This window comes from Motacilla alba, chromosome 1 (assembly GCF_015832195.1).
Source record: "Motacilla alba alba isolate MOTALB_02 chromosome 1, Motacilla_alba_V1.0_pri, whole genome shotgun sequence".
NCBI lineage: Eukaryota > Metazoa > Chordata > Aves > Passeriformes > Motacillidae > Motacilla > Motacilla alba.
This window is the reverse complement of record NC_052016.1, coordinates 82102225-82125193: the sequence shown is the minus strand read 5'-3', so window position 1 is coordinate 82125193 and position 22969 is coordinate 82102225. Positions and strand designations below refer to the sequence as shown.

General features: G+C 36.1%; 1 protein-coding gene across 20 annotated transcripts in view; it reads right to left on the bottom strand.

Moving 5' to 3' along the window:
- Positions 1 to 22969, bottom strand: part of GPC5 (glypican 5) — a 603769-nt gene that overhangs the window by 384900 nt on the left and 195900 nt on the right. For 14 of the 20 annotated variants that reach the window (XR_005258709.1, XM_038151931.1, XM_038151796.1 and 11 more), the window contains one exon: positions 10593 to 10713. The exons of 3 other annotated variants lie outside the window; for them this stretch is intronic. Coding sequence is in view for 15 of the 17 variants with exons in the window: in XM_038151931.1 (XP_038007859.1) it covers positions 10593 to 10713 (121 nt within the window). In the remaining 2 variants the exon portion in view is untranslated. 3 more of the 20 variants (XR_005258719.1, XM_038151917.1, XM_038151897.1) reach the window with 3 other exon arrangements.

Below are 22969 nucleotides of genomic sequence, written 5' to 3'. Positions count from 1 at the left end.
GTTCCCACTTCACCAGCTAAATCCTAACTTTACTCTCTGCTCTTAGCACCTTCCTCATACAAAACTTCCTTAAAAGTGGTGAAAGAAAATCAAACAAGTGGTTACTTGAAGGATTTGCACAGAATGCCAGTATAAGCAATAAAGGCAATAACAAATGCACTCTTATTACAGGTAGTAACTAAAGAAATCACAGTGCCTTACCTGGCTATGGTGAACTCTGTAAGTTGTGTAGATAAGGTATGTAATAACTTTTGGATATTAAAAAATATTAAAGCTACATGTAGATCTATACAAAACCAATCAAAAAAGCTCTGGAGACAACATTTAATCTGCTGGGAGGAAAATTGAAGCCCAAGCTCTCCACAGTAGCATTTACTGACATACTTTCAACATACTTTCAGAATCCCACATGCCTCCAAAAACAGAAGTAGAGGAACAATATTAATCTAAAATTGAAGAGAAAGTGTGAGAAAAAAAAAGATCTGATTAATTAAGAACAGTAGACAGTAGAAATTAAGAGAGCTGTTACAGGAGGAACTAATTGCAGCTGAACTGTAAAGGAACCAGATGGCTGGCACTTCAAACAAGGCTTCAAATAGGTTGTAAAAGAGTTCTTAGACAGAAGACTGGGGGAAAACTGACAGCTCTGATAAAATATGTACTAGGTATGTAACAATGAACTGTGGCATGGAGGAACAGAGGTTTAAAGGAGGACTTCTAATGAATGAAATTATAGAGGAGAACAATAGTCAAACAGAAGGTGGAAAAAACCAGATGAAATGGATTTAATTACTACGAAAAATAAAAACAGTCCCCAAAGTGCTTCCATGCAACTACTGAGTACCATGCTCCATGATTATGATGCTACCTGATTCTTCAACAGCTGTATGAGACTTACCTGGAAAGCAGATTGTTACATTTCTGTATATGACAAGGGTGTACAATCAGGGTATGACGAAATAAAGGAATGAATGGTAGTCTTATAAACAGTAGCCTTACTGTGATGCAGGCCTGGTAGAGAAGTTTGCATAATTTTCATGAAAAATTAAAGTTGCTATTTTTATTGACAGATTATGCTGCAGTTTTTTGTCTGCCCAGATTTGTGTGCTTCAATAAATTGAGCATAGACTTGAGTAAATAGTTCTGTTGCAAGGCAGACTTAGGCAAGGCAGCTGTATTAAGAAGAAATTACAGTTCAAGGTAACAGAATTGGAATTTTGCAGCCTCTTTCAATCTTATCACTGTGTTTTTATCATAGTCATTCATTATATGCACTTGGAAATGCCTCCCTATCTTTCATCACAATCAAGACAAAAGTTTTCACAAAGGCTATAATACACTTCTTCTTTCCTGCATGACTAGTTAGTATGTAACAGTAAGACTTTACTCAGATATTCAAACTAATTTTTTCAGCTATGGTCCTGACTGAATGGGAAACAGTTTTCTTGCTTTTGAGCTTTTTTTCATTGTCCCAGACCTGCATACCAATGGGAAACATAGAAGGTCAGGTACCTGTTAAAAGAAATGTTGAATATGACAGAGAAGTATTTTGTGGAAGGAGATGAAAACCATGTGATTATTTAAAAGAAAAAGATGAACTGGGGAGTGTCAGGAAGCAGGAATAAGAAGCTGACAAGGGGAAACTGGACCTAGCAAAATAATACTTAAAAGATTATAGGAGAAGGATAGGACAGTTCTGTATTCACTGCAAATATACATCCCATTAACAGGCAGAAAATAAAGGAAAACACTTTTATCTAAAATTAGCTTACAGTACTTCTATCAGCAAAAGCCTTTAGTCCTCACAAAATTTCTTTTCATCATTTGCACAGCCTGTACTATGGGCCAGTGTTCCTACGAGGACATTTATACAGTAATTACATGTCAAGTAAACTAGATGAGGATAGTGATTACTTTTAATGATTTTGCTCAACTGAAGTGACAAGCAAGTTACAAGAAGAGAAGTTTCTAATCAAAACATTATCATACATGAAAAACTGGGCTCTGTATATTTTGTTTAGGAATTTACAGGATTGGTTTAGAGTTCTTTTTAGAGATCCAATTAATTGTTCATTGCCTGAGGGTTTTTTATCCTACAGTTGTTTGTATCAGTGCAGTGAGGCAGGCTACAGATCAAGCTGAATGACTCACAAAGAGAAATGAGAAAAGTGCAGGGAAAAGAGGAAGCAGAGGTGTCCCACCAATGTCCCACTGCCAGAACAGCACCTTACTACAATTATCACCAGTTCCAAAGTAGGAATGAGAAAGAGGTGTCTCCATTTTCTCTACAAAGTATGACCTACAAGGATGGAGCTTTGCAAACAAGTCAGGGTGGGTATATGGCAGCAGAATGTTTAGATATTCTTCAGAGCTTTCCTCGGTCTGCTCTTAAGGATGAAGCTTATCAGACACTGACAAGTGTTGAAAAGGCCAAAACACAGCATTAAGGAACTGGTAAGTATGCTGGTTTTAAGCCAACAAATAAGATACTATTACTTTTAAGATGTAAGTTTTTGAAAAGTCATTTAAAGAAATGAACACATTAAAGAATTGAAATTAGACTGCACAATCTGTTTAATAAATTATATTAAGATTGTTTTTTTTTAAAGACTAAATTTGAAAAATATTTTTTTCAAAATAATAGCTAACCTGTCTTGTAAAGAAATATCTAAATGTCTATTCAATCAGATTACTATCAAAGTTATTATCTTTTCTATCTTGACAAGTTTTCTTTTGCATATGTCTTTTTTATTATATGCTTGTTTTAGAAGTAATTTAGAATCAGCATATTTATCAGGCTTCTTTAGGGTCTTTTTTTTAAAATGTATCAGTCAGTTAAATTCAGAGCAGTGTAATATTTCTGTACTGGAGAGAAGCTAAGAAACCTACCCACAAACCTAGCACATAACCACAGTCTGCCAGGATATATTTGTATTTTTCTGTATTCTTTCTTGAAACAAAAACTGTTTTAAAAAATGCACAGCACAGCTTGTTTCTGACACTTCCCTTTACTCCATAGTCCTGAATAGCTTTGCCGAGACTTCATGCAAATGAAATACTTCACCTTTGGTACTAATTCTTCAACTGCTCGCTGACTTAGTCTCTCAAGACAAAAAACAGCGTTGTGCTGAGCAAAATTTGTGACCTTAAACTATATGGTACAGTTTCAAATACAGTTTGTGCTATCCACATGGATTTCAGACCTACAGTGTTCAAAAGCAGTTGAATGCTCCATACTGTGCTGCTGCTTTCCACAATTCCAAAACTTCCAAAGAGCAGATGAGTTCTTTAGGCAACACACAGCCCTCACAGATAACATGAGATTTCTGTTTATAAGATTTCAGAGCAACAGATTGCTTTCCAGACGGATTTTTCTTGTGCCTACAGAACATATTGCTTATTCTACAAACTAGCAAGGAGAACAAATTATGGTGATGCTTGCAGCAAATGACTTTCTCTGTATTGCTCTCCACAGGTCACTGCCTCCGAGATTTCCCAGGACTGAGACCAAAAGGAAATAGCCTATCTCAAATAGGAAACATTCAACATGCTCAAAAAGGATGCATTACTTTTCAGGCCAGGAAGCCTGTGACCAGCAACATTTTTCCCTTAACAGCTAACCATTGAAATGCTTCTGAAATGCCTTTTTTTTTTTTTTTTTTAGGTGTTTTGTGTTGTTGTGGTACCTGTTTCATTTTAGATGTCACAATTATGTATAATGAGTATTGCACATATTCTAAGAAATGTTCTTATGATCACTGATGATAAAGAATCCTGTTTCCTTTGTGCTTTCTGTTTTATAATTGTTGACATCTTTTCATATCCATAGTATTTATGACAGCTCTTCTCATGTGTATTACCTGGTGTTAATAGCATATGAGTTCACCCAGTGTAGTCATGGAGTCAATAGTATCATAGAATAGTTCAGCTTGAGAGGGACCTTTAAAGGTCTTCTAGCCCAACCTCCAACCCACCAGTAGCACTCTCCTCAGCTGTGACACTTGGACTGCCAAAAGGCAATGCATTCCCATCAATATTTTTGGAACTGCTGCCGTATTTGAACACTCTCTGCTCCTGTACACAATCCACAGCTGGCAAACCAAGGTGGGACACAGTGCTCAGCCAGCACCAATGCACAAATGGACACCCAGCACAGCCATCCTGCTTATTCCCTTGATAGGCCAGCCTAGAGGAACCGCTCACATGGGAATTTCCATGGCACTGAGGAGACCACTGCAAGACCATGTACATGGCACTTACACCTTAATGGTACCTACTGTCCCACTCTTCTTTTTCCTTTTTAATGTATTTGCTTGCACACAAAGCATTTTCTTAATGTTACTGAGACGTTGACAGATTACATCTGTCATTAATTAGTACTAACAGGAACAGTAAGTGGCTTCTCAATTTGTTGTTGATACTTTCCATCCTGATGTGATATTACTCTATCTGGTTGCTGAGCCTCTGCTCTTAAGAGGCTGTCAATTGAGGTAACTATGGAAAGGCTTTGTGACATGTGACAGTTTTCATAAGTTAGAGCCACTACTTGATTTTCACTTCTGACTAGAGTTGATATCCTGCTTAACTTAAATCTTTTAAAGCCCTTTTGATACCGCTCCATATTTCTCTTCCCTTTTTACCAAACATGTTGTTCCAAGCATGTCAGTTTGAGAATATTCCTCTATTATTATTGAAATAAGAATATTGATTTCAGAAGTACGTATTAGAACAGTGTACAGGGTGTGGTGCACTCTATGAGGAGCAGGTGGAGCTACCTCAGGCTCTTCCAAAATCTCAAAACTCTCCTTCCCTTTATATTGCACAAAAAAATGAGAAGGTAAAACAATGGTTGTTTTGCTAAAAAACCTAACACAAGCAATTTCTACCAGCTATAACAGCAAACAATTTATGTGCAAAATAGACTTTTGTAGATAGGATCTGCACCATAATGAATACTTCAGTTAGTGTCACTATCCACCTCAGTAGCTAGAAAAGGCTGGGGTTTTTTTCAGCCACTGTTCTCTTAAAAAAAATGGATAAGAATTGACAGTATCTCCCTGCAGTATCAACAAATATGTTTTCTCACTGTGCACTGTGCAAGACTTTATAAGAAATTCAAGGAGAAAAACAACATAAAATCAAACATTAAGGGTTTTTTTTTCTTCTTTAATTAGCCCACTATTAAGAGTTTTATACAAATTAGAACAACAAACAATTTCAGAAAGCTCTGTGCAATGTATACTCTTCTCATTTCAGCATAAATCTTATTTTAAAAGATACTTCACAAAAATAATCATTTGTTCTAAATGAACAGGACTTTGATTAGCCCTTAATAACTCTGGTAATCTAGTTAGTGAAAAACAGTAATCTAAGGAAACTATTACTGTTTTTTAAATTAAATTACTGATCAGAAGGACTATGTGGTGACTGTTTTTCTCAGTTTAACTCCTAAGCATCCCAGCAGTGGGAGATGCATCAGCTAAAATGCATACCCTCCTAATCACTTTTTTTTTCCTGCCTTCTATCTGTAAACAATATGTAGGTTCGAATTTACACTAATTTTCCAAGACATACAGTCATCTCAGAATGTTCATGTAACTTTTAGTGTTTGACTTACAAATACAGAAAGACCACCTTTGTGAGCAACAAAAAAGCGTTTATACCTGCACTATCATCACAAAAATGTGAAGAAAACCTTTTCACTCCCAAGAGATACAAAAGTATCAGCAACCCTGCACTCCTTTGTGTGCTTTTGAGGCTGGAAGTTGAAGTACATTTTAAAGGGAGGAGTATCAATCTCAGAAAATAATTTCCCACCCGTTCTCTAACTGCTTCATGTTTTTACAGGAATGCTGCCAATATTTTACATGCAGTGATAATAGTCAAGCACTTAACATATTGTTGGCACCTGCCAGCAGTCAGAGGCAGCTCTCCATAGAGAGGATAAAAGACTGGAACAGCTCACACAACAAATATGAAATAGACTTCTCTGTCAAGTAGGAATATCCCGATATCCCTACATCACTAGTACTCTACTATCATGCCTTGCCAAAACAAGAATATGTTCAAGAGTTTGCTTTCAAAAAGACAGTAGCATTGTATTTCTTCTAGAAATAAATTAAAAAAAAAAAAAGAAGCAGAGCAAACAAATCACTGGGGAAAAAAATTAACACAATCAACATACTGAGCTATTCTTTACCTGCAGATTTATTCTAACTTTGGATGCAACCAAAAAGTGTAAAAAAACCCCAGTAAAAACAAAATCTAAGGCAAAAATTAACATTCAGATATGCATTTGTAATATGAAATACAAAACAAACTCGTGAGGAAGTCTTTCCTATTGCAAAAAAAGGAATAAATAAGCAGTTTAGGAGCAAACACAGCTGAAAGCAATTCTAATACCAGTGAATGTTGAATGGCTGCTGCATAAAGTGCATTGAAATTTTGCTTCCCATTTACCCATTATTGAAAGGTACAAACTGCAGGTTACACTGTATCAACAAAAAGCATTTAAGAAGAGAAAGGGAAAGAAAAGTTTAGAAAGTGAGTCACCAAAAATATGTCACCGAAGAGTGTATCAAACTACGTATCTGTCTAATGCTGTACCCTTGAGAATTCCTTCATTCCCTGAAAAAGAATTGCATTTCAGTCATTAAAAAGGTAATCAAAATGTCTAATTTGTGACGTATATACAGCTGTTGGCACTAGTTTAAGAGGAAGGGGGGGTTTAACTATTAGGTGTTTATTGTAACACTAGGCACAATTGCAAGTGCCACACCTCATGTATAAATAATTTCAAAACATGGTTCTTTGTTTGAGCAGATGAGGATTCAGTTAATATATTCCATCCCAATTTCCAATCCATACTTGAACAGCTTTTACAAAAACACATATTAACTTGACCATGCTGTGGTACATGGATAAAAGCTTTAAAAAATGCAGGTAGAAAATTTAGTTGTTAGCATGCCAAATCAGTGTCAAAACAAAGTCTCATCTCACTAGTTTTGTAACCTCTTTGAGACAGGTAAATGGGCAAATGGCAGCATGGTGAAACAGAGCATTCACCATGCAATAATAATGACAAGTAGTAAAGGAAAAATTAGACTGTCACCAGCATTTATTGTCATATGAAGTAATGGCATTTACTCCTTTAAGGAATGTAAGCATCAATTCTATTAGGGACAGTTTGCAGCCCTTTGTGGAGAAGGTAAATATCATTTTATGCATATCAGCTAGCACTCTAGTGGTATAGCAGTGCAAGATGGGATCTTCTCCAAATAAATTCAGACATGCCTTTTACTGCACCTAGAAATTGGAAAGAATTTATCCTAAGAGAAGCATTTAAATTTCCAGTATAGTCACTAATAGTAGGTGCCTCTGGAGATCTCCAGAGGGAGATTTGGTCTGCCTAACTCCTGCAGACATAGGAGTATCTTCTGCCATGGCAAGATTTCCTAAATTGAGGAAGACTTTATTTAACCTGTAAATACAAGTTGCAAGTAATGTCTATTTCAGTCAAAAGCAGTATTTTTTTGAGATTCTCTTTTGATAGAAGAAACACACTGGAAAGACCAATTTCCAATTGCCTGTAATCACAGCTCCAAAATATCATACTTACTTCATAACCTTAGTATTTGTATTTGCAGGAATGATGAATTAATTGTGGTTTTAAATTAATGGGGAAGAGAGGAAAATAATTCCCATCGCTATTTACACCATATGAAACTGACTTTTCTTATCTTGATAACCTATTAGAGTGATAGTTGTAGACTGCTGTACATGAAATGATATGCACTGAACCCATAATTTGCCTGCCATGAAGATAAATGAATGAAGAGTTCATCATTTAAAACTTTGGAAAATACCAATAGTAGTAAGTAAGTTTTACAAGAGTAAAACTACTCTTACTCTACTTACCAAGTAAGTAGTTTTACAGAAGAAGATGACTTTTTCAAGCCATATTCAGCACTGACTGGTTCATATCAGTTCCTCTAATTTCACTTTGTTGTTGTGAATACAAACCTGTGGAGTCCAGGGCACAGATTACAGGCATTGGGGTCCAACAGAATCAAAAACTTCTATTGATTTTTTGGCATATGCACTATTTACAGAAAAAGGAGGATTACTGTGAGCATCTCACAAAGGAGAACTGCCCAGAAACCACGGACCTCTGATACAGCCAGGGGTTGATTTCAGGGGTTTGAAGTTTTTAAGAGGAGAAAACCTGGAAAATACAGTTTAAACATTGGATATTTACATATTTTAAAGCAAAGTCTTTGCTTGGGATTTTTATACCTTTGTATAAACAACAGGAAAAAATGGAGGAGATGCTAAGAAATCTGTCTGTTTCTGCACGCAGGGCAGAATGGTCTTGATTTGTTTTTCTAAGTTAACATTATATGTGAGCAGAAACGGATCTCAAAAATATGTGCCCTTTTGCTATTTCCATCCTAAAGATGAATTAAAGTATATAGTTTGTAAATTTCAGACATGATTCATTTTGAAAAACTTCACCAATGTGTTTTACTCCTGCTAAATTAGCTATTTAAAATTTTGAGGTTCAGTAATACAGCTTGGATAGTGTGTTAGGTTTAAGTATGACTCTGTCTCCGAGGCATCACCACAATCCATTAAGCTCCCCTTATTTTCTGCCCCATTGTAAGCCTAGTATGTGATTCATCTTTTTTCATATCACACAGGACAAAAAGGTGATCTTTTGCATTTGAATCTCTAATTTACACTCCTCATCTTCTTTTCCCAAGTAGTAAATGGTGAAGAAGAAAGCTTTTTTGCAGCTTCTTGAGCTGGGGAAAAGCAGTTATATGTCAGGTCTCTAAGGATTTTGATGCTCTCTTTATCCCTTGACCCTATTTTCATACTCAGAGCTACAAAGAAAGAAACTATCCCACAGAAAGAAAATATACTTGGAGGTTGGTAAGCATTTTAGTATGTAAATTGTACGTCCTTTTCCCCAAGATCCACTCAAGTCTTTAGGGACAAGGGCAAGTAAGCTCTCAAAATGAAATACTTCATAATGGAAATATTCTATTCCAGTCTTTTAGGTACTCACTCAAGGAGAAAACAACACAACTTCAAGTCTCTAGAGGAAACCAACACAATAAACTATACAGAACAGTTTTAATATAAAAGGAGGAAAGCACTCCTGACAGATGGAACTTACCAAGTAATATTTACAAAGTTTATCTTTGTATACTATTTTGTAGTTATTAATTAAACGATGGCATCTCTTGTAGGGAAAATTGCATTGATTTTTCCCACCACTGTAGATGGCATTTTAATAAAGAAGAGAGACAAAAGCATGATGCCAAAGCTGGAGGGATAAAAAAGATATTTCTTTTAAGAAAGAAAGAATAATGATTGCATTTGAACTTCAAATCTAATGCCACTTCTCCCAGAAAACAACACTACTGATGGAAAAGAAATTTTTTCTGGTTTTTTCCTTTTTCTATTTCAGGACTCTTTGTTTTGTTGTCAGAGGAGAGATATTGTTCACAATTAGAGATATAAGAACGAAGAGGGTTTACCGTGAAGCTATCAGTAATATTTCAACTCCAGAAACCATGTGGGAAGCTGTACTTAAAAGCTGTCAAGATGTAAAAACAGAATTAAAGCAAGTCCTTTGATGGATATAAATGCACTAGGCAAAGAGAAGACATTTAATGTCTCTAATTCTCTTGCTTGGGGAATGGGGGTAGAGAAGGGAAGTTGAGACAATAACAGTGAGAAGCTTCATGGCTTCTCTAAGTAGCCTCTCCTTTTACCAGTGCAGAGGAGAGGATACTGGGTTACATGGGTCACTGACAAAAAATGCCTGTAGAACCTTTCTGGTCACTGAGCCTTCAGATCAGAGTGAAAACTTGTATTTTTAAACTGAAATACAGAGCTTCTTTTTTCTTTTTGTTGGTAAAATAACTGTTGTCTTCAACAGAATTATGTTTTTGTCCTCTAGTTCTGGCTATCTGTGCATATAAATGTGGCATGTAACAGAGATAATTGTAATCCTGTAAGCCTATTGCAATAATGTAACTGTACAGAACCATATTGGAATTGACTCCCATGTAAACCTTAAATTTAGTAAGTCACAAAAATGCACATCAGGTAACTAACACCAACTCAGGCAGGCATGTGATTTTCATTCGAACTTCCTAGTTTTTCTATCTGCCATCTAAACAAAAAACCTTGCAGCAATACAAGTTAAGAAAGAACCTAGATTCAACAAAGAGGGAAGAGGGAAATTATGTCTTATTGTTATGTAAACATACACACCCACTTAATATCCCTAAATCATCCTGTTGGTGCTTCTGTATGCTCACTGCAATGCTGAGTTTTGGTAGTCGCAGGTACAGATGGCCCAGCTACCAGAGCCTCACTTCCTACACTTATCTACCGTATACAAACCTTTTAACTAAATCATTTTTAATAACTGATGTGAGACACAGAGCAACTAGTGTTTTCTGTGGATGTGCACTCAGCAGAAACTTGAATTACACTTTATGGTGCAGTAAATTAATACTTTCATTACTAGAGTGGTAGTTAGAACTATACTGTACCCATAGGAAAAAGCTCCTTACCTGAATAACATGTTTCAGCTTGTCAATAATTTGACTTATTACAGGATCTGTTCCCTTCACTTTTACTTCTGGATTTGCAGACTGAGCTTTGATTCCACTGCCAACCACACGGTGCGTATAGCTAGTTTAATACAGAAACACACATAAAAACGGTTTAGTAACTTACTCTACTCTCAGAGTCATCTTCTAGTTTGTATTATCTCTCATGGCACCAGCATACCTCATTAAGGAGATTAATTAATTTTGTGCACGTTTTCCACAAAAAATAAATACAACAAAATATAATTACTACATTACACAAAGTTCTGTTATTTATTAGCATTTTAAGTTTACTTGCAAACTTTAATAAGGAAGGTTATCTACATTTTGTAGCATGAAATATTCAGCCCTGTGCATGTCTTTTTGTGTGTGTGCAGAAAGACCGTGCTCCATTTTGATTTTGCTAAATACAATGACGTGATCATTGCCTTACTGTGTGACACTTCAGGTTTTTCAAACAAACTCTAGATTCCCTACACACTGTATTTTCAGAAATAAACCTGAAGATTTTTAGTATTTTTGTGAGTGCATGCACAGACAGAATATATGTTGAAAGATAACAGCCACATTGTGCATTAATTATTTAGCATTACATCATTACATAAATTATATAAGTAAGAGTAGGCCAAAATGTACATGTTATACAGATATATAAAAAGAAGTAAAAAAACAGATATAACTGATTCAAAAAAGAACTGCTTGAGTAAGTAGAACATCGTTTATAATACATCAAAATTCAAAATACAGTAAATAAACTAACCACCAAGCAGGATTCTGTGGTTTATTAAGAAGCAATTCTTCATTCAACTTATCATATTATATGTAATACTCAAGTTATGCAAGAAAAACTGAATATCTACCTTCTCATCACAGATACTGTACATTATGCAAATACTCTCCATATGCTATATTTTTTCAGTGTACTCTGTAAGAGTATAGCTCTATAGCTCTCTGTCTCAAAAGTATTTTACCAGCTGTTATGCTGTAAGGAAAAGAAAGGAAATAACCTTATCAGAGCAAAGAAATATCTAATTCCTGCCTGTAAAATCCACATGTAAGTACAGACAATACTGCATATTCAAATTTTGCAGAATTTTTTTTTATGAAAAACATTACATGTCCTCTGAGCTCTGCAGAAAAGCTTGCATATATGCTAAACAATGAATGAAGTTCAGTAAAACAAGTTTGCCACATAACAGCAATATTTTGTCCTTGATCTTTACTTAAATATCACCCTAAATGAGATTTTGGGTATTTCTGAGGAAGTGTACACACTGAATAAATGAATGGCTCATATTCCTGAAAAGGTGTTACTTTGATTTACAGCAGACAGCTTTTTGTGCTGCCTTGTAGCAATGGAGCCATTTGCCAGCTTGAAGTGATGGGGAAAAGCTTGTATACAGGGATGTGTACAAAATCCACAGTCTGCCTGCTAGTCTTGGGCCACTGTTTAATGCAGCAATTTGGGCTGGGTCAACAAATCTTCTGGTAATTTTAAGTGTGAAAAAATTAAACATAAAAACCTTAAAAAAATTTTTTTGGCAGTCATTTGAATAAAACAAAATATATAAATAAATAAGGAATTAATTCCAGCTGAACAATGCTGCTGTGACCAGAAAAAAATGGTTTAACTCAACATACTAGTTTAATGCAACACCAAATTTTCTCTTCATACCCGAACACTATAAAAATCTTGAAGGTTATGTCTGTTCTTTTAATCCAGTGGTCTTGTTCTGTTTCACAGCATGCAAAATCTGCGTTCTCACTTTCTGTCACTCAGAATTTTTCAATTAACACCTTTTTTTCAAATGCTGCAAACCCAACTATTGCACATTTTCCTGTGAACTGCACAACTGTGAGAAAGAATACCCTTTCTCTTCTCTTAATTCAATGATACTCATTTCTCTAACCATGCAAGAAGAAATAAATCATGCAGAAGCTGAAAGTTCCCTAGACTACAATTTTATTAGTTTCACTCACCTGAGAATTATTTGGCAATGACTCATTCAAGACTGACTATCATTTATTTTTCAGCTATTTCTACAATGAAATCAGAAGTCTTGCACAGCTGGTATTTGTTGTAGGACTGACTCCCTTCTTTCACATGAGAGAAAGTAGCTGGGAAAGTAATGCTGTCTTGAGAGTGGACCTGATATTAGGAGTTTCAATCATGTTCTCCAACCTCTTCAGAGTCAATATTCTCTAAATTCCTCTTCACCTTTTTTCAGTTGAGAGTGGGGAAGGGTAAGAAGTGGAAGCAGAGGTGACATACATTGAAACAGTGACAACTAGCACACTAGTGCTTGATAACACCGCATCTTTAGGTCTATTTGCATTAAACAAATATTTGGATCAATAGGTACTGGCAGTAACAACCTTGGTATTACTTTTTCTTATTTCCCTGAGCTGTTTAGCATATTTCCACCTTCTTTCTCACTACTGATCCTTCTCTCTGCAACAGCTGGCATGATCCTTTCTGGGGTTTACAGAACTAATTTGTTATTTCCCCTGTTTTCTGCTGCCTGCAGGCTTCCTTATCCTCCATTTTCAAACAGAACAGTACACCTTTCCACCTAAAGCTTTCCCAAATACACTGACTGGCCCCAAACTCTTCAAACCCTGCTCTATGAAAACTGACCCATTTCATCCCATTCTCCTGACACTTTTGTCTGTTACAGGCTCCAGAAGATCCCAATTAACATACAAGTTTATGTCAATAGAGAAAATACCAATCCTTATATACCAACTCTTTGGACCCAGTATTGGTATAATCATTACACACTCCAAAGTTTTCTGGTTCATCAAATTTACCACATATTTACCACATTCCCACCTTGACTCTTAAAGGAGTTGATATTCCCCTCCTTTAAAAAATCCTTATACTTTTGAAGTGATGTGTTGTTATTCAAGCTTTGAAAAGATTTTACTCCTTTGAGAGTTTTTAATCTTGTATTCCAAGACTTCAGTCTTGAAATTGATGCTCCAGGTTCTGGATGTGAGTTCTCCCCCAGGAGCACACTGGAAATAACCATCACATATGGAAAATGAAGAGCTGGATTTCAAAAATTAAGATTCTTTTAAATGGAATTCAATTTGGAAGAATATTTTCCCCAAAATATATTTGGTTTGATTGGCAAAGGCAAAGCCCGGGGGTTGCTGCAGGAATGACTTCTGGGACAGGAGGCCAGAAGCTTTCCTCAGAGAAGAGCCAATGCCAGCCAGCTCCAAGACAGACCCACTGCTGGCCAAGCCCATGTGTGTCTGTGATGGTGGTAGTACTCCTCTGACAACAGATTTAAAATGGAGAAAAAACTGCCGAGCAAGAGGAGGTGGAGGAGATTAATTGAGAACATGAGAGAAACATCCCAGCAGACCCACAGAGACAGAAGTCTATGCTGGAGCAGGTCTGCTGGGAGGTGACCCTTGGAAGAACCCACACTGGAGGAGCCTGTTCCTGATGCACTCCACTCTGCGGAAAAGATCCACACTGGAGCAGTTTGTGAAGAACTGCAGCCTGTAAGAAGGACCCAAGTTAGAGAAGTCCATGGACAACTGACTCCCATGGGGTGGACTCCATGCTGGAGCAGGGGAAGAGTGTGAGGAGGAAGGAGTGGTAGAGACAGCGTGTAATGAATGCGCAAATGCGAGTACACACAGTGTATTGAAGTAAATTAATGTATAAGTTTGCATTTTTCTTGTTATTGGGAATCCTAACCCGTATTAAATTTGCTTTCACTACAAGGGGATCCAACTTTGACCAACTGACATTAAAAACTCTCATTTAACTTTGAGTTTGTTGTAATTATATGCTCTGACAAATCATAAGGCAGATCGAGAACATTTTTTCTTTCTTCGGGTGTATAATAAGGCATTGACAAAACCTTACAAAATATTGCTTTATTGATTCTTATAATAAAAATAAGATTATGAAAGTCAACATAGTTTTGTTTATACTACTCTTTGTCTGCTTGAAATGGTATCTTTTGCCTATAAAAATTATAAATGACGCATAAGTTGTTTCATACTCCATGTAATTGTGTTTAATTAACAAATGTCTTTAAATCTAACATCTTCAAGTATTCTAATGTAAATGAAATGATCTGTCAAAGCTAAACAGGCTGTTGGGAATCTGAATATGGTACAAAAACTTCATCCATGTAGACTCACATTTGCATGCAAAATTTGTTTCCCTTTATTTAGGGGTGGGGGGAAATATAAAAATCTCAGACTCTTGGTTTGAGAGCCTTCATTCATTTTAAAGTTTTAATATGGCATTAATCACTTTCTGTTTCTCTAACTTCTAATGTACAAATAATGGGAAAAATATTTTAAGGATCCCCACAGAGGTAGTCTGACTTAAGCAAGTGTTGCTCAGATTTGAATCCTGGGGAAAAAAAATGACAAATTTCTTGCTAGAGAAATAATAGACCCACCATCTGTGCTCATTTCTGTACAAGCATGGTAATGTATCACATCACTTTAATAGGCAGACTTGGTCCCCAAGTACTATTCATTTTCATCAACATTAGGAAAAAAACCCAAGAACTAATATATTTGTATTCTATAAACATGTTTTAAAGTGATGAATAACAAGGTGCCCATTTTCTGAGCTCAATATATGAATATTCATATAAATTACCTATTACTCTCTATTGTATTTATGAATACAATTGGTGGGGTTTACTTTTGATTCTCTCAAGATCTCTGATAAAAGAGAAAATCATGCTTTATTTGCTATCACTGATTTCTTGGTACGTGCAGTTGAAAAAGCTATGAGAAGTAATAAACACATCAAGTCTTGTATGATTCAGCCATTTTGGATGTGGTGCTTCAGGAGGATCTGTACATGTATATCCCTCCAGCATAAAATAATCTGTATTATCTTGTGATGACAACTAAATCATCATATTTATGGTCAACAACTGATTCCAATTTTCCTTTTTGAGCTACTTTTAGGCACTTTGACCATGTTTCAAGTGGGAGATTAAAGTAATGAAAGGTGTAGTACGAAAAGACGTAGACAGAAAAGTTATTGTCCAGAACATCCCTAAGGGCACTAGCAGTCAAGCCTCTCCCAAGAGACCTTAGCAAGTTTAGCTGGTCACTCCATCCTGATGTATCTCTTTCAACTCATCACCACCTGTCACAGCTTTCTTCTGGTCACCAGGCGTGTTCCTCAGGAATCAGTACTGTGTTCCATCCTGTTGAACACCTTCATCGATGGTTTGGAGAAGCAGCTCAAATACAGCCTCAGTCAGTTCACAGATAACTAACTGAGTGGTGGGAGTGTTCATCTGCTGGAGGGTAGGAAGGCTCCACAGAGAGATCTGGAAAGATCTCAGTCCTGGGCTGAGTGCAATGGCATGAGGTCAACCAGGCCAAGTGCTGAGTCCTGCACCTGGTTCACAGCAACCCCATGCTGCACCATGGGCTCAAGGAAGCATGGCTTGAGAGCTGATCATCAGTAAGGAATTTGGGGGTATTGGCTGATGCACAGCTGAACATGAGCCAGCGTATGCCCAGGTGGCAAACCACTGATTGTCCCTCGGTACTCTGCATTGGTGAGGCCTGACCTCCAATCCTATGTTCAGTTTTGGGTGGTCATGTCAAAAAGGACCATGAGGTCCTGGAACATATCCTGAAAAGGGCAACAAGGCCTATGAAGGGTCTGGAAAACATGTCCTATAAGGAGATGCTGGGGAAACTGGGCCTGTTTAGTCGGGAGGAGACTTGGAGGGAACTTCATTGCTCTCTACAACAACCTGAAAGGAGGCTGCAGTGAGTTTCTTCTGCTATGTCTCGAATGAAAGAGAAAGAGGAAATGGCCTTGAGATGTGCCAAGAGAGGTTCAGCTTAGATATAAAAAAACCCAAATCACTGAAAGAGTGGTTGAGCAATTGGAGTAAGTTGCTGAGGGAGATGGTGGAGTCATCACCTGCTGAAGTGTTTGAGAGGAGTCTGGACATGTCACTGGGGGATGTATTTATGGTGATAACGCTGCTAGTTTGATGGTGGGACTAGATAATCTTAAAGGTCTCTTTGAACCTTGATTATGATTCTGTGTGATTCGTGTGCTTTACAGTGCTTGGGACAATTGCCATCATCAAGAGCTACTCAGGAATCTCTGCATTAAGTTGTCAAGTGTCAGGGTCATGAAATTGAGACGACTGGAAATTGCAAAATTGAGCTCTGGTTGTGAAAGGCTTCCACTAGGCTAGACTGCCTTACCCCTGAAATGCTGGTGTGTGTCAGGTAGTCACACAGCTGAAAGACGTTCAGTGGGGCCAGAGCTGCTGCAGCTGCACAGAGACACTGCCTGATAAAGCTTGTTTTGTTAAACACTTTGTGGCAATAGAATTCTCATCTTCTTCATTTGTGATATTTCATTGCAAATGAGATCTTAATGCATTAATCTTCATGACAGTAAACAGAAAACAATCACAAACTCCTCCTCTGGTAACAATGGAGAAGACTCTCTCCACCCACCTAATTTTCTTCATCTGAAACCAATTTAGTGTAAATGATGCAATGCTGGTTTTCACCTGCTTGAAGTAAGCAGTGAAATGCTAGATAACTCTTTTTAAAGTGTTTGCTTCTACTGGGTTCTTGGGGAAGATCCAGACGATGAGAATATATGTTGGAGACCAAACAACTTTTAAAATAGTATACTTTTTTACCTTCCCTGTTTTCATCTCCTTTAACTGCCATTGATACAGTAACCAAGCTGCAACTTCTGCAGAATGTTCTCTCCTTCATGAAATAAATTTTCTTTTTTGGATCCTCTGGTTTTTAAAAGTAAGCCTTCATGTACTGGCCTTGTAAAGGGATTTGTTTTGTTCAGCTTCTCAGGTAAATTGAATTCTAAATTACTTCAGAACTTAGCTTGTTGGCACTTATAAATTTCAAGCAAGCACCTGTATTTATATAGTCTTGCTGTGTTTAAGAATGGTAAAATACCACAGTGTGCCCACTACATTTTGTTTTATTTCAGACATGGGATATGATTTTTAGTAATTCAGCTTGCTTGCTTCATGATTGCTGATAATTACTGGTTTACACCTGCTATTGTTAGCATCTTCATCATGGCTGGGCATTTCAAAATTCTGGGAAATGTTAATTGAGAAATTAACAATTACTTGAATACAAATGAAAAATAAACATATGCAGCAACAAATGGGTAAGAGTGCTCAGTGGTGTGAATTTTAATTAGCAAAGATGAACAAATCAAAGAATCACTGCAATAATAAACATCACTTGGAACTTAGACAGAAGTACTGGCTATTTTTTAGTCTTACATAGTTTTTTAAGAGTAGATATTGCAAAATTCGCTTCAGAAAGCTAGGTGTAAGATATTTTTTAGAAACTATCAGTGACAGTACTTGTAGTAATTCTCGGACAGATCCCATTTCCCCTAGGCATTTTCAATACATTTTAAGGGACTAAAATTTCAGTAAAATAAAATATTTTAAAAAATGTATTTAAATTTTTCAATGTTTTCAGACCTGCAATTTAGTATATTTTAAAAAAAACAGATTGCATATACACTTGTTTAACATGAAGAGTGGAAAAAATGGAGTAAAGTTGAACTACTGTTTGTGCTTCAGAAAAAAAATTTGCTCCTGTAATTATTTAGGCTAAAACATGTCTTTAAAAAGGTAGGTATGTAATTTTTTATCATTGCCCAGATCTGCCTTGTTAAAGGAAAATAAAAAATAGCAGATTAGCCTTAAGATTTTTCTACATTTGAAGACTAAGTGACATGTTTTTGAAATGGTGTTTTTAAAACAGATATTACATTTTAACATAGCTATTTGAAACTAGGTTCACATGAATAAAACAAATAACACTGAAGTATGTAATAAAGCATTATAGAGTTTTTCAGAATATTTATTTCAATGAATTTCCAAGTGTGACCCAGTCCTGGTTTTTGTTTTGTACAGTACAAGATTTTTCATAATCAATAATTTCCCTTACTTTCTAATCCTACAAAACATTTTTTGCACTCTCCTAAAGCTCATAAACCCCAACATTCCATCACGGCCTTTGTTTGAATGCTAAAATTTTTGAGAAGATTCTATATGTGGTCAGAAGCCAGTTGGTCAAAGTTTTAATGTTGGCTGTGTCTTCTAAAAATTAGTTCCTAATAGGCCTCAAGAAGTGCTAATGATGTCACAAAGGCTTCCTGAGGCAGACAGGTCTCCCTCTTGAGACTTCCAAAAGCATCAACTGGTCTCCAGTTGCTATGCATGGAACACGTATTTAGAAGGACTGTTTTACTATGCATCTGAAATCCTCTACAGGATGTGTAGTTTGTTAAGTCAGACACAATTTTTTTTGCAAATAATGTAACTTCTATTAAAACCAACATTTTCTTCAGAAGAAAAAATGCTATAACCTACATATTGAAAATTCATTTTCTAAAGCTTTCTTCTAGCACAGCAAATTTTATACTGTTTCAAAAATTCCAGAACTTTTGAAGAATTCTCACTCGAAAGGTGCCATCAAAATTTGTCTTCTTGTCAATTAATGGTAATCACTGTAATAGTTATCTATCTGTACCTATCCCTGCAGTACATTGCTATTTTCTGGACAGAGACACTATTCTTACATGTCATGCAAAATGAATGCCCCAAAAAGCATGACAAAACATGCCTGTAATGCATCTTAAAAAAACAAATGCGTTCTAGTAATTGCCAGGTCTATTGAAGAGAAAAGAAGAGCTTTGAGACAGATATTTCATTTAAACTAGGTGCCTTGGGTAAGTCACACGTTTAAATTGAGAAAATAAATTCTTATTACATTAGAAAGTAACTAAACATCAGACATATGCAAGTGCACTAAATCTATATAAATGAGGACAACAGTATCTCCTTCTTCTTGTAGCATTCTGGAAATCTTCTAACAACCGTAATAATTCTACTGTACCTTCATTTAATGGAGCAAGGAAATGAGAGATATTAATTACCATAAACAAGCACATAAATGTTGACAGCAAATAACTGGCAAAACAAAAGGAATTACCTTGGAAAAACAATTCAAGCAACTTGGAAATACTAAGTTGTCAAGCCTAATTAGTGTCAAATTGAGAAGCCTGCTTCCCCTATAGGATACTGAAATATTTCTGCTTAACAATGACAAAAGGGTCATACAACTGTGGCATTACGTTGGACATCAAACCTTGAATACAGAAGTATGACATGCCATATTTTGTCCAACATAATGCTTCAGCGCAGAGACCAAAGGGCCCTTCAGGGACCTGGAATGCACCTGATAATTTTGGGACTGATACCTAACATAGTCAATATTTATCTCACAGCCCCATAAGAACACCACTACAAGTGATGTCAAAACTGCATTTTTACAATCTTTCATGTGTTATTGAATGGTTTTGGGTTTTTTCTGAGGTAATTTATTGAAAACTGGCACAAAATGAGGATAAAGCTCTGGTGAAGGACTAACAAGCAGATAATTAACTAGAATATGATTATTGATAAAAGAAGAAAGGTCATTCAGCAAATAAAGGTCATATGAAGGAATCAACCTAAGCCACTGTGCAATGCTAAGAGTGAAGTGCTATTTCAGCAAATTCACTGACATGAGGCACTCAATAGATTTTTTTCTTGTTTATTCTAAAGAATTTAATCCCATGTGAAAAACCTGCTTTATACTGACCTTCTCTGTTGTCCGAGTACACCCAGAGTTAGCAAAATATTGGTGAATTATTAATAAATCAGTGTAAGCGGCCAATCCATCTCTGTGGCTTTGGACTCCTTTTGTCTTCCTAATTTATCTAAATGTGGATGAATGACGATGATGCACACTAGGACTTGATGACTCATACACAACAGATGACACTTTTTATCTTAAATGTTTTTTGAAACCTATGTGCTTAATAGTAATTGGGAGGGGGGACGAGAGGGGGTTCGTTGTTTGTTGTTTTGATGTTGTTGGTTTGGGGCTTTTTCTCCCCCCAGATAAAACACTTCAGTGTAATCTTTTCCCATTTTCAATACTACCAAGTCTTGGAGAATATAACATTTTCCTGAGGAGATTCCTGAGGATGTAACTGCCTCTTCATTCAAACAGTTTTACACTTACTCAAGCACACTTACATCATATTCATCTGTGTGGAAGGAAAATCAGTCCTCTGGATTACTCCATAGTTTGGATTGGAGAAAATTTTTCTCGGCAACTAGAAGTTTGTTCAGCAGTTAACCTGAAAGTTTTTTTCATTTCACAGCTTTATTATTCACAGCACCTTTGCTGGAAGCATTTGCATTCCCTGATTTGCAAACTACTCGCATTGCCTATTCTCAGAGCACCGTGAATAGCTCCTATTTGAAGAACAAATATAGAGTTATGTATCAGAAGTTCTACAGCATGCTGTATTTTATTAAATAATAGAAATAAGCATTACACCATAATGCCAGTTATGTGATAGTGTTACTTAATCTTCATGGGAAATTAAGCATTTTGTACAATGCCATATTTTAGCAATTACAGTAAAGTAACTTTTCATTTCACACTGGTGCTTAACTAACCTTATACTGAAGACAAGTACAGTTGCCTTAACCTTTGATGCTTTTCACCCTCCATGAGAGCCATGATGGATATTTTTTAAAGTATTTCAAGACAGGTCACGTCGAATATGGACTTGAAATAAAGTTGTACTCAAAGATAGTGGCATATGCATGAAGAAATTCAGTTTCAGAAGCCATTAGTAGAAGAGTAATGAACTAAACCTCTGTTCCGAGTAACAAACTTCTGGAGAAGGCTGAAGGATATTCTGGGAAGTCACTATGCAGTTATCTGGACTGGCCTGTTAAGACTCGTGTCCTTCATTTCCAAGTCTGTTAGACAAAATTATATCAGTACCACAGATGCATGTTTTAGATGCACATTTTTAATATCTAACAGAATAGGAATAATGTAAACACTATACACAAAGCAAATCATGGCACAGGGAATATGAGCAGGGATAAAAACATATTCAAGGAACTTTGAATATGTTTGTTGACCACAACATTTCAGCCCAACAATTCTTACATTCATGTGTCATATGGATCCATGTTTTAATGTTTCTTTAAAAAGATGAACTCACTCTTTATCTTTTGTGGGCACAATCAATAAATAGGTGAGCTAAGAAACCTAACATAGATAATGTTTAGGTGTTTAAAGATAGGGATTGTATTGGAGGTTTAAGAGCTTTAACAAACTTTTGGGTTTCCCTTTCTTCCCAACTACCCCTTCTGGTGTCTTTTTACAAATTTTACTTATCACATTCAGTTATTTCTTTCTTTTAGATAGAAGTAAGTGGATGTAAATACATTTATTTTCTCTTCAGTGGGAAAAAGTTCACAGGACCATAGTGGTAAAATATTTTAACTAAATTTTATAAAGATCATATTTCCAGGTCCTTGGTTCAGTTTTGTTGTCATATGAATCACAGTAATTGTTCTTTCTTTGGCCCCATTGTGAAAAAATTACAGTAAATATGTGGCAGTGACACCTATTAAATCAAATCTTAACAAAATACAGCCTTTAGGCAAATAACACAAAATTTTACCTGGAGAATGGCCCCCACAAGAACAAGAAATAATTAGCAACTGTACTCCACTTCCTTATTTTAGCTATAATAAAATTAAGCATCTACTGCCTAAGCATCTACTTCCTACAGAGTATGGAAAAAAGAAAGATAAAAGAAGGCCCTCCTTCTTTTGGGAAATAAAGCAATAGTGTAGGATGAAATTATTACTTGTCCTCTCCACTAGACATGCCTCCTAGACAACCAGTCTAGACACAATACTGAACTTTTAAATAACTAAACTCAAATTAGATTGTCTTACCCTTAGGGTACTCCTTTCTGAAGTGGTAAGCTTCCTGGAGCAAGCCTATTATTCTCTCTGTTTTTCAGTTTTCCATTCTAAAGTCATTAGACTTCTTGCTAACTTGCATCATGGAAAGCTCTGTGAAAAGACAAGAGCTAAACATTCTGATATGTCCAGCTATTTCAGTAATGGGAATTGTATACTTAAGCATCAATAAAATGTCAAAGAACTTGGTATTTTTGTCTGGAAAACACAGTTCAGTGCATTCTAGAAAACAGTACAGATAATGACAAGATTTATCTTCCCTTTTTCTTTCTAAAGAAGCCCAAAATATCTAATTTACTGAAATATTCAGCAGAACCAGACAAATTGAAGGACAAAACTAATAAGAAACTAATATAGATTGTAATGAAATGCTGGAAGCAAGGAAAAGAAGGGTTCTGCTTTCTTCCTTTGGGATCAAAAGGAGAAGAATTCTATCATCTATTATAAGTTTGGAAGCTCTGTGTG